Consider the following 14,910-nt stretch of genomic DNA (forward strand, 5'->3'; position numbering starts at 1 on the left):
AATATGGAAATAGACAACACAAGTAACAAAGCCGGTATGGTAGGAAGTCAGCTGAATAAATCTATATGGAATAAGAGAGAAATTAATCAAAACACTAAATTAGTTGTATAAAAGGCAGTGTTCAAACCAATTTTAATTTATGGATCTAAGAGCTGGGTTAGAAATAAAACACTTGACCAAAGACTGGAGACCACAGATATGAGAGCCCTGAGAAAATATTAGAGAAAATGAAGATATTAGGGAAGAACTTGACATTGTTAGCATTCAGGAATGTGTTAGCAGAGCTAATCTCAGGTGCTATGTCACTTGAACAGAAAGGGAGAGGAAAGATTAGCAAAACAAGTGTTCTCTGCCAGGTTGGCAGGAAAAAAATCAGAGGAAGACCAAGGTATAGGTGGATTAATACAGTAAAAAGTGCCTTAAGAAGACAGAAATATAAGATCTGATAATGTTGGAGTTTTGACAGGTGACAGATTGATTTGGAGGAAAATTGTCAATAAGAAGTTAGTAATGATGTAAGTTTTTTCATGTAGTACTATCATAATATCCTTACATCCCTTGAGGGTATACATGTCAGGAATTTGATGATGATAATTATTAAACAAAAGTAACTGTTATTAGGAACTGATTGTTGCTTATCTATGTCTTATAATTATTTATATTATTTAATAAATAAATAAATACAATTTTTTCTAATAATCAATTCATGAAATTTAAAGTGTGTATTTCTTGGGTGGAGTCGGTGAGAGAGAGAGAGAAATGCTTGTATAATGGGATTGGCAGATAAAGCTTGAGAACCACTGTGCTGAGATAACTATTAATCATTAAGGACTTTATTAGTGATTTAGTTACTTGGAAATAAAGCCAATTAGTTTCATTTTTTTTTTTTTTTCAAAACTACTAAATGATTAATCAACTCTCTAATTATTAAATTAGGGAGTTATACTTATATAACTCCCTATTGTTATACTACTTATATATAACAATACACACACACACACACACACACCCTGGAAAGAAGTCAAAGGACACCATACTGTGAAGAACAAACAGCCATGATGCCACCTTAATAAGATATTGGACTTCCTTTTGCTGTGATGACTGCAGCAATCCTACAGGGCATACTTTCCACAAGTGTACAATAGCAATCATTGGGAATTTCAGACCATTCTTTCTGGAGACATATAATGAGGCAGAAGGCAGGTGCTGGATTGTTATGAGGCAGATGTCCCATGTCTTCACCCAATGTTTCAGTTTATCCCACAGATGTTCAATAGGGTTAGCATCATGGCTCTGTGGAAGCCAGTCAAGTGTGGTGACATTCAGGTCCACAAAACCATGCAATTACAGAAGCAGAAGCCCTATGACATGATGCATTGCCTTATTGAAAGAGACAATGGTCAGTTTAGTAGAAACACCACAAAGCAGGAAGAATAGCATTGTCCAGAACGTTCAGATACCTCTTGGAGTATGTTTGTAGTGTTTGTAGCACCACAGACGTTTTAGGCCAAACCAGGAAACAAACAGAACCATTTCATCAGCCACCACCTCCAAATATCAGAGCTGGGGTTATGAACTCTGGTAAGAAACGTTCACTGGGCATCTGCAAAAAACCCACACCTGTCCATCTGCTCTGTAGAGGGTGTAGTGTGATTCTCACTCCATAACACAACTTTTCTATCTTCTACATTCCTCTGTACACACTTTGCACCACTTATAGCAACAATGCATGTTGGTTCAGCCCACAACAATGTGGGCTCGCATATTGCAGTCTTACTATGGTAACACATACTATGAGCCTTGATTCTGAATGATACTGTGCAGATTTGACTCCCTGTGCTTCCATTTCAGTATAGTATCACTGATTGTTGATCTGGGATGGCCCAATCTGTCAACAATTTGCTGAACAGATAGGCTTGCAACACGGCATCCTATCACAACAACTCCTTCAAATTGTCAGTTCCCTTCTTGCAGCCATTTCACCCAGAAACGGTTGCACTGGCTTGGAAGCATCATATTCCTCCAACTTATACCAGCTACAAACATGTTACCTGTTACATTGTCTGATGCACCTTGCCTACAGGGGAGATGTCTGTTAACTCTTTTCCCAAGTGGCCTATTCACTAAAATATGTTAAAAATAACCGGAAATTAATAAAAAAAAATAACCTGTTAATTAAATTATAAACAAATCTTGGTTAAAAGCATTTTAAAATTAACAGGGTGCTAATTTTCACGTGACATACGAACCGGAAATTTTGTCTGTTAAATCGAAGGTTTACTGTATATATTAGTTCTGAAATATTACCTATTTTTGAACATCATGTCAATTCATTCATTTGTGTAGATTTTAAAACTGCCTACTCAGTTTCATCACCCATACAAGTCAGTGGTCTGAAAATTTCTCAGTCTAACAATGAAAAAACGAATTTATCATTTCAAAATTATTTTTATTTTTCAACATAATCTCCCTTAAGACTAATACATTTATTCCAGTGATGCTCCGGTGCCATTATTCAATCCCTGTAATGATTCTCAGTAAGATCTGAGAAATACCCCTCTACAGCTGCAATCACCTGTTGATTCGAAGAAAAACGCTGACCAGCGAGGAAGAGTTTTAGTTTGGGGAAGAATAAAAGTCGGAGGGAGCCAAATCTGGGGAATAGTGTGGATTTTCCAACAATTCATAGTGCAGCTCCCTTAATTTTCCCATTGCCAAAACACCTTTGTGGGCAGGTGCATTGTCCTGATGAAAGATGATTTTTTCCTCCTAGTCTTAAAAGATCGGAATAATATTCCCCGGTTATTGTTTTACCCGCTGAAACAGTGCTTGGAGCGTTTTAACAAGAATAGAACTAATTTTGTGAGTCAATTTGTTATTATGGATGAGACTTGGATTCACCATCGCACACCAGAATCCAAACAGTGGACAGAAGCTGGTTGTTCAGCATCAAAGAAGACAAAGTCGTTTCCATCAGCAGGAAAGGCCATGGCATTGGTGTTTTGGGATGCTAAAGGCATTTTGTTTATTAATTATCTTGAAATGGGTAAAACAACAATCAGGAAATATTATTCCAATCTTTTAACCAGACTAGACGAAAAAATTCGTTAGAAAAGACCCAGTTTTGTTGGAACATCTGGGGAACTATTCCCCAGATTTGGCTCTCTCTGACTTCTATCTCTTCCCAAAACTAAAACTCTTCTTCGCTGGTCAGCATTTTTCTTCGAATCAACAGGTAATTGCAGATGCAGAAGGGCATTTTGCAGAAGAAAAAAAATCATCTTTCATCAGGACAATGCACCTGCCCACAAAGGTGTTTTGGCAATGGAAAAATTAAGCTATCAGCACTATGAACTGTTGAAAAACATCCACCCTATTCCCCAGATTTGGCTCCCTCTGACTTCTCTCTCTTCTCAAAACTAAAACTCTCCCTCGCTGGTCAGCGTTTTTCTTCAAATCAAGAGGTGATTGCAACTGTAGAGGGTATTTTGCAAATCTTGCTGAGAACCACTACAGGTATGGGATAATGGTGCTGGAGCATCGCTGGAATAAATGTATTAATCTTAAGGGAAATTATGTTGAAAAATTAAAATAATGTTGAAATTATAAATTCGTTTTTTCATTGTTAGGCTGAGAACGTTTCAGACCACCCTTGTATATGACTTAATAATGTGTTTTACATTTTCTGATATAAAATGAAACTGTTCATCCTACTCAACAATTCTATTCCAACTTAATTTTTGCTTTTTGTAATTTTGATAATTTGAATTTCTCCTAATATTACAGCAATAGTCACATCTTACTAACCAATCCCCAAATGCATTAAAAATTGTTTGCTTAGATAGGATGAAAATAAGGATACAGTTTCTTGTCATATACAACATACTACCCATTTCACTAATCTCTAAGTCAAAATGTGAACTCCTGAAAAATGCAATCCATAGATTAAGGACTTTTATTTATTACTATTAAAAAGCTGAATAAAATTTTGCTGTTTTACTTCCATCTTTCAACAAACAATCATTTATTAAACAGTTTATATAATATGATAATGAAAAGAAACAGGGAATAAACCACAGAACAGTTCAGTATAACACCAATGAAGTTAATCATTAAGTAAATTCTGACCACGTTAAGAATAATTCCAGTATATTAGTTTAGCTTTGCTATTTCATGAAGAGAGAGAGAGAGAGTGATTTTCAAATATTCAATTTAAAAAGTTACAAAAGAAAATCCAGCTGGAAAATTGGCAATACCGATTAAAGGTACTTAATTAAAATTAATAAAAATTATACCTTCTTCGAAAGGTTTGAAGTCCACTTTAAGTTGTAAATAAGGATCTGAGGATCCCAAAAAAGCGGCATCAAGATCCCAGTCAGACAATAATGATAAATAAGTTTCATGACCTTCTTCATCTTTAGCTAAGTAACTGATTGTGAATTCTCTGTAAAAATATTAATAAATAAGTTGGTGTACTCAAAGCTGGCTCAATGTAATGTTATGTTCAGAAATATGAGACTCAGGAAAAACAACTGACAGCAGTTTAAATTTTCTTAAATAATAAAATTTAACTAATGTTAACTAACTATAATAGCAATAAACAAATAATGCATTTTAATTAAAATACTACTTATTACTTTTTGTTTGAATTAAAGTGACTCCTGTATTTTAACCTCATTACAACCGATACCACTATATTAACTACCAAAGAGTCCCAACCAAATTCCATATGCACAATGCAATACTAAAAGAAATTATTCCCTACAGCAAACTAACTATAACAAACTATTCCTCTGGTCCCTATGAGTTTGCTGTAGTGAGCGTTGACTGTATCTGCATCTCTCAAACCAACAATTTAGCTCCTTTATGTTGAAAATCTCTATCATTTGGTTTCACTATATATATCACTCAAAACATGAGGTTACAAAACCTATAGAACCTCAAAAGAGTCCTTTAACATTGCTTATAAAACCTATTAATGGTTCATAAGTCATTATTAAGGAACTTACTAATGGAGTCTGTCACTAGCCTGAAGTCTTAAGAAAGGAACTAGCAGAACTACAACTTTACTTTATGAAAATTATGATTCTCAAATACAAACAACTGACTTTGCACGTATGCGTACTGTGCGACCACAGATGCGAGACTGCTCAACACTTCTGCACATGGCAGAAGAAGGCAAATCCATTCCAATAATAGGGTAATGAATGCATTTCTTGAGATGAGTGCTTATTATTATACGTTGGAAAGTTAGCTTTTCTTTTATGAAAATTCTAGTTTTTAAAGTGGCAACTATTTTGCTTACACAAAAGTTGGAAAATTCACATAGAATTTGTATATCGCCTTATTCCTTTCTCCTTTTCAACATGAATTGACTCTTCTTGGCACATTGCCAGCAGAGGGTGTTGCATCTGTGGTCAGACAGTATATGTGCATGCATGTGTGTGTGTGTGTGTGTGTGTGTGTGTGTGTGTGAGAGAGAGAGAGAGATGGGGCAGGTCTCTTTTCCCAACACCACAGATCTGGATCTCCAAATCACCTTCAGTAACATTAATAATAGGCTGACTAATGAACAGATGGCACTGCTTCATAAAACTGTACAGGTATCCCGCGATTAACGCGGTTAATTAATCCCTCGATATTACTGCGTATATCAAAATTGTGTTAATCAAATCTAATAATCAATGGTATAAAATACAATTCGCCCATGATCAATTACTGTATTAATAATTCGTTTTATATGGTGCTCGTTTAGAAAAGATAAAAAATGAATGCAAAGTAAATGTTTAATAAATACTTGTACCTACATTATTTACCGCAATTTTTTTTATCAAAAAAAAGTTATTGTCGTTTGAACAGTTAGTTTTTTTCTTATCGGCATAAATTCTACGATAACAAGCAAAATGACTCTCCAGACCTCGGCAAACAAGGAATAAAAAAAAAAAAAAAAAAAACACTGTAAATATAATTACTGATGGTACAAATTAAGTGGATATTGAATCCAAACATTATTTCATAGCCAAATATAGAAACTACAAGAGTTTCGTGCCCAATATATATAGAAACTAAAAGTTTTGGCAAATGCAATCATAAGCAACCTTATGGGCAACTCGCAGTAAAGGTGAAGTAAACTCCAGATCACTTTTCCTTAGTATTTTCCATAATGTGAAGCACATCTCCTAGAGGAGATGTAAATAAATATAAATAAGCCTTTGGCTCTCTATTTCAGTAATACATGATGGTTTTATTTATTTCCAGTTACATTCTAGAAATTATTGGAAAAAAAAAAAAAAAAACATACTATACTGGCATAGGCAGTCGCGGTATCTCTCAGATACAATTTACTGTCAATATCACCAACCTTTACATAACATGTGTTAAACCAAACTGACAACAAAAACAGTGCTGAATATCACTCGTAACATATGAATGCACAGCTACTCATGACCTCCAAGCTATACACCGAACTGTGTAAAAATATTTATATTAAACATTTTGCATGTATCTGTTAGATCAGCTGCAAGGCTCTGCAGGGTTAAAGGTGCATTAATCAAAACTCTTGCCGCGTATATCAAGGGATTGCCACAATTAATTATGCTGCGTTAATCAAATCCCGCATTAAGCAAGGGACACATGTACTATGAATTACAAATATAGAAATTTAAATTCTAACGGTCACCCTGCAACTTCTGACATCTGAGAATTCTGTGGTTTAATAGCTGTCTGTATAAATGCCAGTATGCAGACAACATTTTATGAAGAGTAAGCTTTATTCAGAACAAAACAGAAACTACTAGTTTTGTAAATCCTAAGATTTGCATTGTCAGGAGGATGGTGTTACATTAACTGATAAAAATAAAAAATACTAGAATATATAATTATATAACATTATAAACTTCAAGGGTATAAGAGAATAAAAAGCAGGTAATGCTGTCATGTTCTATGTTGTAGTACACGTTATGGCTAAACTCAAGGGAAGAAGCCAAATTTTTAATAAACAAGGACCAAACTTGGTGCAGTATCAGTCCTTAGATTTGTTGCACTGTGTCGGGGTGTGTGCATCATTTCAGAGGCTTCCATGAATTTTCTAACAAAATAATTGTGATCAACAGAGGACATTTGTTTTCTGCCATAGTATTTTGTGACTGGTCAGTTGGCCTTATTCATATGAAGGCTAATCGCAATCTATGTTCTTCTTTCTTTTTGGCATCCTTTACATGTTCTGGCAAGTGCATGGAGAAAGAAAATGCAAGTAGTTTACCATTCTTGGACATCTTTCTTATTTGCACAGCACCCAGTACTTTGTCAACCAGTGTTTATTGGAAATCTACCTTAAGTGGCAGATACATTCATCAAAAGTCTGCTCATCACACCTCTCAAAAAATTGGTGTTATCAAGTCATTAATTAACAGAGCCCATAATGTGTGCTTCTCTTTCTGTTATATGAGGAATACAAGCACACAGAATGTGTGCTTCTCTTCCTCATATAACAAGAACTTCTCAATATCAAAACTTTAATGGATTTAAATGGTTACAATCCTCATCAAATCCAAGAAATAATTGAATCCTATGTTTCAACACCTAAGGATTCTTCGCTAGATCACAGGGTTAAAATCCCTTATATTCTGGTATTTCTGAACCTATTGGTAGAATTCTGAAGATGCATCACCTGAATCCCACAGATTTTCCTACCAACAAAATTTCTCATCTGTTGTCATCCATAAAAGACAACTGTCACCTCTATCTTTAGCTGGTGTTTATCAGATCCTTTGTGAATGCAGTTTAATATACTTTGGGCAGACAGGTCATTCTGTGGAAAAAAAGAATTAATGAACATCAATACTACACTTGCTTTGTTGATTTTCAGAAAGCATTTGACAGTATTGACCAGAAAGTGACATTAGCAGTTCTGGAATCCTATGGAATTGATAAAAAACTAATAGGTATATTAAAAGATGTTTATCAGAATGCAGTTGCAGCAGTTAGAAAAGGTGATGATTTGGGAAAAGGTTTAAAACAAGCAGAGGTACTAGACAGGGAGACCCAATATCACCAAGCATTTTCATCGCACATTTAGAAAGAGCAATGGACAAATTGAAGGAAGATGCCAAAGGAATATCTGTACACGGAATGAGAATTAACAATCTGAGACTTGCAGATGACATTGTTATTATTGAAGAAGACGAAAGAGAACTACAAAAAACACTGAACTGTTAAATGAGGAATGGAAGAGATTTGGACTTGTTATGAACTTGGGGGAAAAAACAAAGACAATGGTATTTGGTGAGAAGAACATGAAACAAAAGATACAAGTGGATGGAACTGATATAGAAAATGTAGAACAATTCACATATTTGGGAAGTAAACTGACATATGACTTGGACTGTAAAAAAGAAATAAAGATCAGGATTGCAAAGGGAAGAACAAATCTGAAAGCCATGTATAACATCTGGAAAAGTAAGTCTGCAAACAAAACTAAGAGTACTGGAAACATGCATCTTCAGCGGTACGGATCTGAAACGTGGGTAATAAATAAAGAATCAAGAAACCTGGTATCAAAATTGGAGATGTTAATGTCAGCTCTTTGCTTTATGCGGATGATGTTATACTTCTAAATAAATCCGCTACAAGTCTGCAAGATTCTCTGACTAAATTGAATAGCTGTTGTAATAGATATGGTATGAAGGTCAGCAATAAAAAGACAAAGACAATGAAAATAGGCAGAATCATTGAAAATGTCAACTGTGTTGTGAATGGAGAACCTGTGGAACAAGTAAAACATTTCAGCTACTTAGGCACGATTTTTACTGAAGATGGTAAATTAAATATAGAAATAGACAACAGAATCAGCAAAGCTGGTATGGTGGGAAGTCAATTGAATAAATTCATATGGAATAAGAGAGAAATTAGTCGGAACACTAAATTAGCTGTATACAGTGTTCAAACCAGTTTTAACTTATGGATCTGAGAGCTGGGTCAGAAGTAAAACACTTGACCAAAGACTAGAGACCGCAGATATGAGAGTCCTGAGAAAGATTAGAGGCATGAACAGATGGCATCAATGGCAATATCATATTAAAAATGAGGATATTAGGAAAGAACTTGACATTGTCAGCATCCAGGAATGTGTTAGCAGAGCTAATCTCAGGTGGTATGGTCACTTAAATAGAATGGGAGAGGAAAGATTAGCAAAACAAGTGTTCTCTGCCAGGTTGGCAGGAAAACGACCCAGAGGAAGACCAAGATATAGGTGGATTGATACGGTACAAAGTGCCTTAGACGATAGAAATATAAGATCTCATAATGTTGGAGTCTTGACAAGTAACAGACTGATTTGGAGGAAAATTGTAGATAGGAAGTTAGTAATGATATAATTTTTTCATGTAGTATCATATCCTGTACACCCCTTGAGGGTACATGGCAGGAATTTGATGATGATGATGAAAAAGAATTTTGGCATTTGAAAGAACTTGTTACAGGAAGATTCTAAGAATAGGATGGGTACAGAAAATCACCAATGAAGAGCTCTATCAGAAGATACAACCAAAAGAGAATCTAATGCAGAAGATTATAAAACGGAAGCTGCAATTATTTGGACACATCTGTAGAACGAGTGAGGACCGGAAGATAAAGACATTTATGTTTAGTATTTTGGATGGTTTAAACAGAAGAGGTAGACCATACAGAGAATGGATAGACGATATAAAAGACTGGTGCGGAATGGGTGTACAAAAGCTGCAACACTGTGCACTGGACAAAGAAAGGTGGAAGAAGATAGTGAAACAGGCATCATACATCAACAGGCAGTGAGCCCATGGTTTGTGATGATGATGAATACTACACTGAATACTTGGAACTTCAAAAACCTGGTCTTGCACAACATAGTATTATTGACATTAAACATAGTATCCTTAAGGGTCAAAGCTGTATAACTGAGAGGAGACCTCCACATAGCCTTTAAAGGAATGTGGAGAACCGACCAGGGCTTCTGACCTAATGTCCAATCCTCACCTTCTCGTGGTGCACCCTGTTGGGTATCTACTTTGATACTGAACGAACGAGGATGGGCTGGCAATTTGGGATTTAGCCGACCAAATTGTATTCTTATTGGTTAAACCAAAATAAAAAATGATGGTACAACATGACAAAATTTCATGCCGGCTGGGGCGTCGCCCGGTTAAACAAGGCCCCCGTTGTTTTCGCCAGGGAACCAGGGCGAACAGCGAAAAGTCAGCTACTGGAACAAATCTGAAAACAAACCCCAACTCAACATCACCAGAGTTAAAGATCGGTACTATCAACGTAAGAAGCCTGAATGGCAAAGAAATGGAGCTAGCTGAGGAATTAGATAAGTACCAGATCGACATAATAGGGGTGACTGAAACAAAAAAGACCAAAACTGGTGAGATCTTTCTGAGCAATAAATACAAAATGTTATATTCAGGCAATAACAATCAAGGAAAAGAAGGAGTAGCCATAGTATTCAACACAAAATACGAGGCTAATCTTCTTGAATGGCAGTCAGTCTCAAGTAGAGTAATGTGGGCAAATATGAGAATGGGGAACTGGACAATGAGACTTATTTGTGCCTATGGTCCCACAGAAGGTTCTACTAAAGTAGAAGTGGAGGAATTTTTTGAGGCTTTAGAAAAAGCAACTGACACAATGAAAAAGGAAAAGTTGGTCCTTGTTGGGGATCTAAATAGTAGAGTAGGAAATGATTGTGAGACATACAAAAATATTTTGGGAAAATTTGGAGAAAAGAGCAAAGCTAATAATAATGGCAAATATCTGTTGGATTTCTGCTCAGGACATGGACTGGTTATTACTAACACCATGTTCCAACATAAAAATGTGCACAAATTCACATGGAGAGAAGAGGCTAGGAATAAGAAAAGTCTCATTGACTATGTTATTGTTGATAGTGATGTTTTCTCCCTGGTGCAGGACACCAGAGTGTACAGAGGATTTGAAATTGGAAGTGATCACTATTTAGTCTTGAGCAGGATAAAATTGAATTTCATATCGAAAAGAATAACATGTAAGGAAGTTTTAAAGCGAATAAAAGTTGAGCAGCTCTCAGATGTAAACTGTAGACTAAAATACAGAAATATTATTGAAAAGAAAATGAAAGAGTTTGAGAACAGGAATCAAACCTTGGAGATTCAGTGGCAAACTCTGAAGGAAACATTGATTGATTCTGCCAGAGAGGCATGTGGTGAGGTTGTGTGCAAAGATAAAAAAATCAGAACTCCCTGGTGGACACAGGAAGTTAAAGAGGCAGTGAAGGAAAAGAAGAAAGCATATCAAAAGTTCCTGGCAAATAACTCAGCTTTTACTCTTACAGAATACAGAGACAAATGTAAGAAAGCTAAACAGTGTGTAAAACTAGCTAAACAAAAGTCATGGGAGGACTTTGGCAAGAATATAGAAAATAAATATCAAGAAGGTGGCAAAATATTCTGGAGGTTGTTGAAGAAGCTTAGGAATGGAGGAAAGAGTGCTGTAAAAGGAATTAGAGATGATAAAGATGAAATGAAAACAGGAGAAAAAGATATCCTTGAAGTATGGAGTAATTACTTTGAAAAACTGCTAAATGAAACAAGCAGTGATGACAGCACAGTGATAAAAAACACTGACCAGGCATGCAGTCAGGAATACATATCCATACTTGAAGTAGAAAAAGCCATCAAAGGCTTGAAATGTGGAAAGGCAGCAGGAGTAGATGATATTCGACCAGAAATGCTGAAGTATGGTGGTATAAGAGTCTTACAGTGGCTGCACTGCATAGTTCAGAAAGCCTGGACAGAGGGACGAATTCCCGATGATTGGAGTAGAGCTCTCATAGTACCCATATATAAAAAGGGAAATAAAACTGAATGTGAGAATTACAGAGGTATTTCCCTACTGAGTGTTCCTGGCAGGATCTATGCAAGTATACTTGAGAAACGGTTGAGAAGAATTGTGGAAGAAAAGCTTGGTGAAGAACAAGCTGGATTCAGGCCAAATAGAGGCTGTCAGGATCAGATCTTCACTTTACGACAAATAGTCGAGAAAGCATGGGAATATAACAAAGATCTGTATTTAAGTTTTGTCGATTTGGAAAAGGCATATGACAAGGTGCCAAGAGAGAAGCTATTCAATACGCTGCAGTTATATGGTGTCAATGGGGCATTATATCAAGCAATACTTAGTCTTTATTTGAGTTGTGAGTCAGCAGTTAGAATTGAAGGAAGTACAGGAAGATGGTTTAATGTTAAATCTGGTGTGAGACAAGGATGTACATTATCCCCTCTGTTATTCATTATCTATATGGATCACATTATGAAGGAATGTGGTATTAAACCTGATATCAAAATTGGAGATGTTAATGTCAGCTCTTTGCTTTATGCGGATGATGTTATACTTCTAAATAAATCCGCTACAAGTCTGCAAGATTCTCTGACTAAATTGAATAGCTGTTGTAATAGATATGGTATGAAGGTCAGCAATAAAAAGACAAAGACAATGAAAATAGGCAGAATCATTGAAAATGTCAACTGTCTTGTGAATGGAGAACCTGTGGAACAAGTAAAACATTTCAGCTACTTAGGCACGATTTTTACTGAAGATGGTAAACTAAATATAGAAATAGACAACAGAATCAGCAAAGCTGGTATCGTGGGAAGTCAATTGAATAAATTCATATGGAATAAGAATGAAATTAGTCGGAACACTAAATTAGCTGTATACAAGACAGTGTTCAAACCAGTTTTAACTTATGGATCTGAGAGCTGGGTCAGAAGTAAAACACTTGACCAAAGACTAGAGACTGCAGATATGAGAGTCCTGAGAAAGATTAGAGGCATGAACAGATGGCATCAATGGCAATATCATATTAAAAACGAGGATATTAGGAAAGAACTTGACATTGTCAGCATCCAGGAATGCGTTAGCAGAGCTAATCTCAGGTGGTATGGTCACTTAAATAGAATGGGAGAGGAAAGATTAGCAAAACAAGTGTTCTCTGCCAGGTTGGCAGGAAAACGACTCAGAGGAAGACCAAGATATAGGTGGATTGATACGGTACAAAGTGCCTTAGACGATAGAAATATAAGATCTGATAATGTTGGAGTCTTGACAAGTAACAGGCTGATTTGGAGGAAAATTGTAGATAGGAAGTTAGTAATGATGTAATTTTTTCATGTAGTACTGTCATATCCTGTACACCCCTGAGGGTACATGGCAGGAATTTGATGATGATGATGATGATGATGATGATGAACATAGTATCCTGTGGGATGAAGCTCATATTTTCTATAGAAACAGTTTTAAATATAAACACCTTGTCAACTAAAGTTGTGAAGCCCTTTTACATTGGCCTGACCTGAATTGTAATGATTCCCCCCACACACACACACGCAAAAAAAAATTGGGAGATTCTCGTTTTATGAAAATACCAAAAAACAGTTTTAATATTATATATTAATTTCTAGCAAATGGCAACCATTTTTAATTGGTAAACCAATTGTTCTGTGTATTCCTTGTTCTTTCATTTGCTTGTTGTTTCTACACTCTAATGATGTTCTGTTATTTTCTTATTTTCAGTATAAAATATTGTACTTATGTGTTATTGTGTAATTTTGTTGTTTATGTTTCCATACTAATCTTAACAATACTGTACATAAGATTATACACCTGCCTTTGAAATTTAAGATAACTAGTCAACAGTGGTCGCTCTCTTTCTCTCTCTCTGTCCATAGTGCAAGGGGGCTTTGTCCTACCAATTCTCAAAGTGAAATACCTTTTGAATTATCTGTAAAGCCTAGTCATCTACACACACATCATCAGCATTCTAATCAAGTACTTCCTTATTGTCACTCTACCTTTGTTGAATCTGGAGTTGCAAGGTCCCATCTTCAGAAATCTTCCTGTAACCATCTGCCAGAAAGATATCAGAAGAAACTTGAATAAATTAGATAATCATAAAAGTAGCCAGTCCTGATGGAATCCCACCCATTGTGCTCAAGAGATGTGCTTCTGAACTAACACCTGTTCTTTATCATCTATTCACTGAGCTGTACTCAGCTGGCATCTGCTCTACGGCATGGAAGAAAGTCCATAGTTAGCCATTGTTTCTCCTACAACCTTTCCACTGCTTTAGACAAAACTGACCTACTGCTCTCACATCAGTTCTGTCTAAAGCAATGAAGAAGGTTATCAACAGTCAACTTTTTCAACCTTAAAAACTACTATCTAATTAGTGACCACTGGATTTCACCAATCTAGATTCACTGGAGATCTTGTGGCCTACATCATGCACCTCTGGACCCATTCCATGGAAACTTTGGTATGGAGAAAACTGTGCCACTGCTCCTGACATCTCCAAGGCTTTTGATAGGGTTTTTTCAACAAGTTACCATCATTTGGACTGCCTTTGTCTTGGATTGAGAATTTTCTCTCAGATCAATCCTTGGTGTTCTCTCTTCAGACTTCCCTATCAATGCCAGCACGTCCCTCAGGGCTCTTTCATTTCATCCACCCTCCTCCTGATTTATATAAATGACCTACTCTCATTGACTGCAAACCATATTCATAGTTTGCTGATGAGAGCAGACTCCACTAATCCTATTCATGTAACAAGTCTTGCAGTGCTTGAAAATCTCATGCTTCAAGATCATCTGTAATAAGTGCCTTGACTGGGTTGAAAGCAACCTAGTCAACTTCAATGCTTCCATAACAAAGTTTTGCTTGTTTTTTTTCCATAATCCCTCAGATCTTACTTTTGATAATGCTCAGCTCAACAGTCAAGACCAAATCTCTCTTTTTTGGACCGACTCTCACTCCAAACTTTTCCCGACACAATCATATCACTTCTATACAGTAGCACACTCAGGATTTAATCTTGGGGGGGGAGGAGTTGAGTAGACA

The 14,910-nt window shown here is 36.1% G+C and overlaps 1 protein-coding gene across 1 annotated transcript in view; it reads right to left on the minus strand.

Moving 5' to 3' along the window:
• LOC150101951 (uncharacterized) overlaps nt 1-14,910 on the minus strand; it is a 98,293-nt gene that overhangs the window by 28,964 nt on the left and 54,419 nt on the right. The window contains exon 3 of the mRNA XM_090400345.1: nt 4,296-4,444. Coding sequence (XP_090256471.1) covers nt 4,296-4,444 — 149 coding nt within the window. The remainder of the gene's footprint in view (nt 1-4,295; nt 4,445-14,910) is intronic.

The sequence above is a fragment of the Typopeltis vanoorti genome, chromosome 11 (genome assembly GCF_054136105.1).
Source record: "Typopeltis vanoorti isolate ZY-2024b chromosome 11, IOZ_Tvanoo_1.0, whole genome shotgun sequence".
Classification (NCBI taxonomy): Eukaryota; Metazoa; Arthropoda; class Arachnida; order Uropygi; family Thelyphonidae; genus Typopeltis; species Typopeltis vanoorti.